The sequence below is a fragment of the Galeopterus variegatus genome, unplaced genomic scaffold (genome assembly GCF_000696425.1).
Source record: "Galeopterus variegatus unplaced genomic scaffold, G_variegatus-3.0.2 Scaffold2081, whole genome shotgun sequence".
In the NCBI taxonomy this organism is placed as follows: Eukaryota; Metazoa; Chordata; class Mammalia; order Dermoptera; family Cynocephalidae; genus Galeopterus; species Galeopterus variegatus.
This window is the reverse complement of record NW_007728192.1, coordinates 308,780-309,200: the sequence shown is the minus strand read 5'-3', so window position 1 is coordinate 309,200 and position 421 is coordinate 308,780. Positions and strand designations below refer to the sequence as shown.

The window sequence follows — 421 nt, the reverse complement described above, 5'->3', positions numbered from 1 at the left end:
GCCCCGAAGCGGGGCAGAGCAGCGAGTCAGGACCTCGCGCTGCCCCGCGCGCTCGGGCGGCCGGTGGGCGGGGCGTCCCCCGTGACGTCGCGTTTCATCTCTAGTCCCCGCCCCCTCCCCGCCCGGCCCGTATATAAGAGTTCTCCGAGCGTTCTGACTCGCACAAGTGGAGCGGGGCGTCGGGCGCTGTCAGTCGGAGGAGGTGGGGCTCGAGGGCCAGGGCCAGCTCGGACGTGTGTCCGCGCTTCGGAGGTGGCAGCAGGCAGGGCCGGGCGGCGACGCGGCGATGGAGCTCTTGCGGACTATCACCTACCAGCCGGCCGCCGGCACCAAGATGTGCGAACAGGCGCTGGGCAAGGCTTGCGGCGGGGACTCGAAGAAAAAGCGGCCGCAGCCGTCCCCCGAGGAGCCGCAGCCGCCC

General features: G+C 72.4%; 1 protein-coding gene across 1 annotated transcript in view; it reads left to right on the top strand.

The window, feature by feature from the left end:
• The first annotated feature begins 168 nt into the window (after positions 1–168).
• The window catches only part of PLK2 (polo-like kinase 2), a 5,956-nt gene continuing 5,703 nt past the window's right edge, over positions 169–421 (top strand). Inside the window, exon 1 of the mRNA XM_008580413.1 lies at positions 169–421. This exon is cut by the window's right edge and continues 126 nt beyond it. Coding sequence (XP_008578635.1) covers positions 287–421 — 135 coding nt within the window. The 5' untranslated portion in view covers positions 169–286.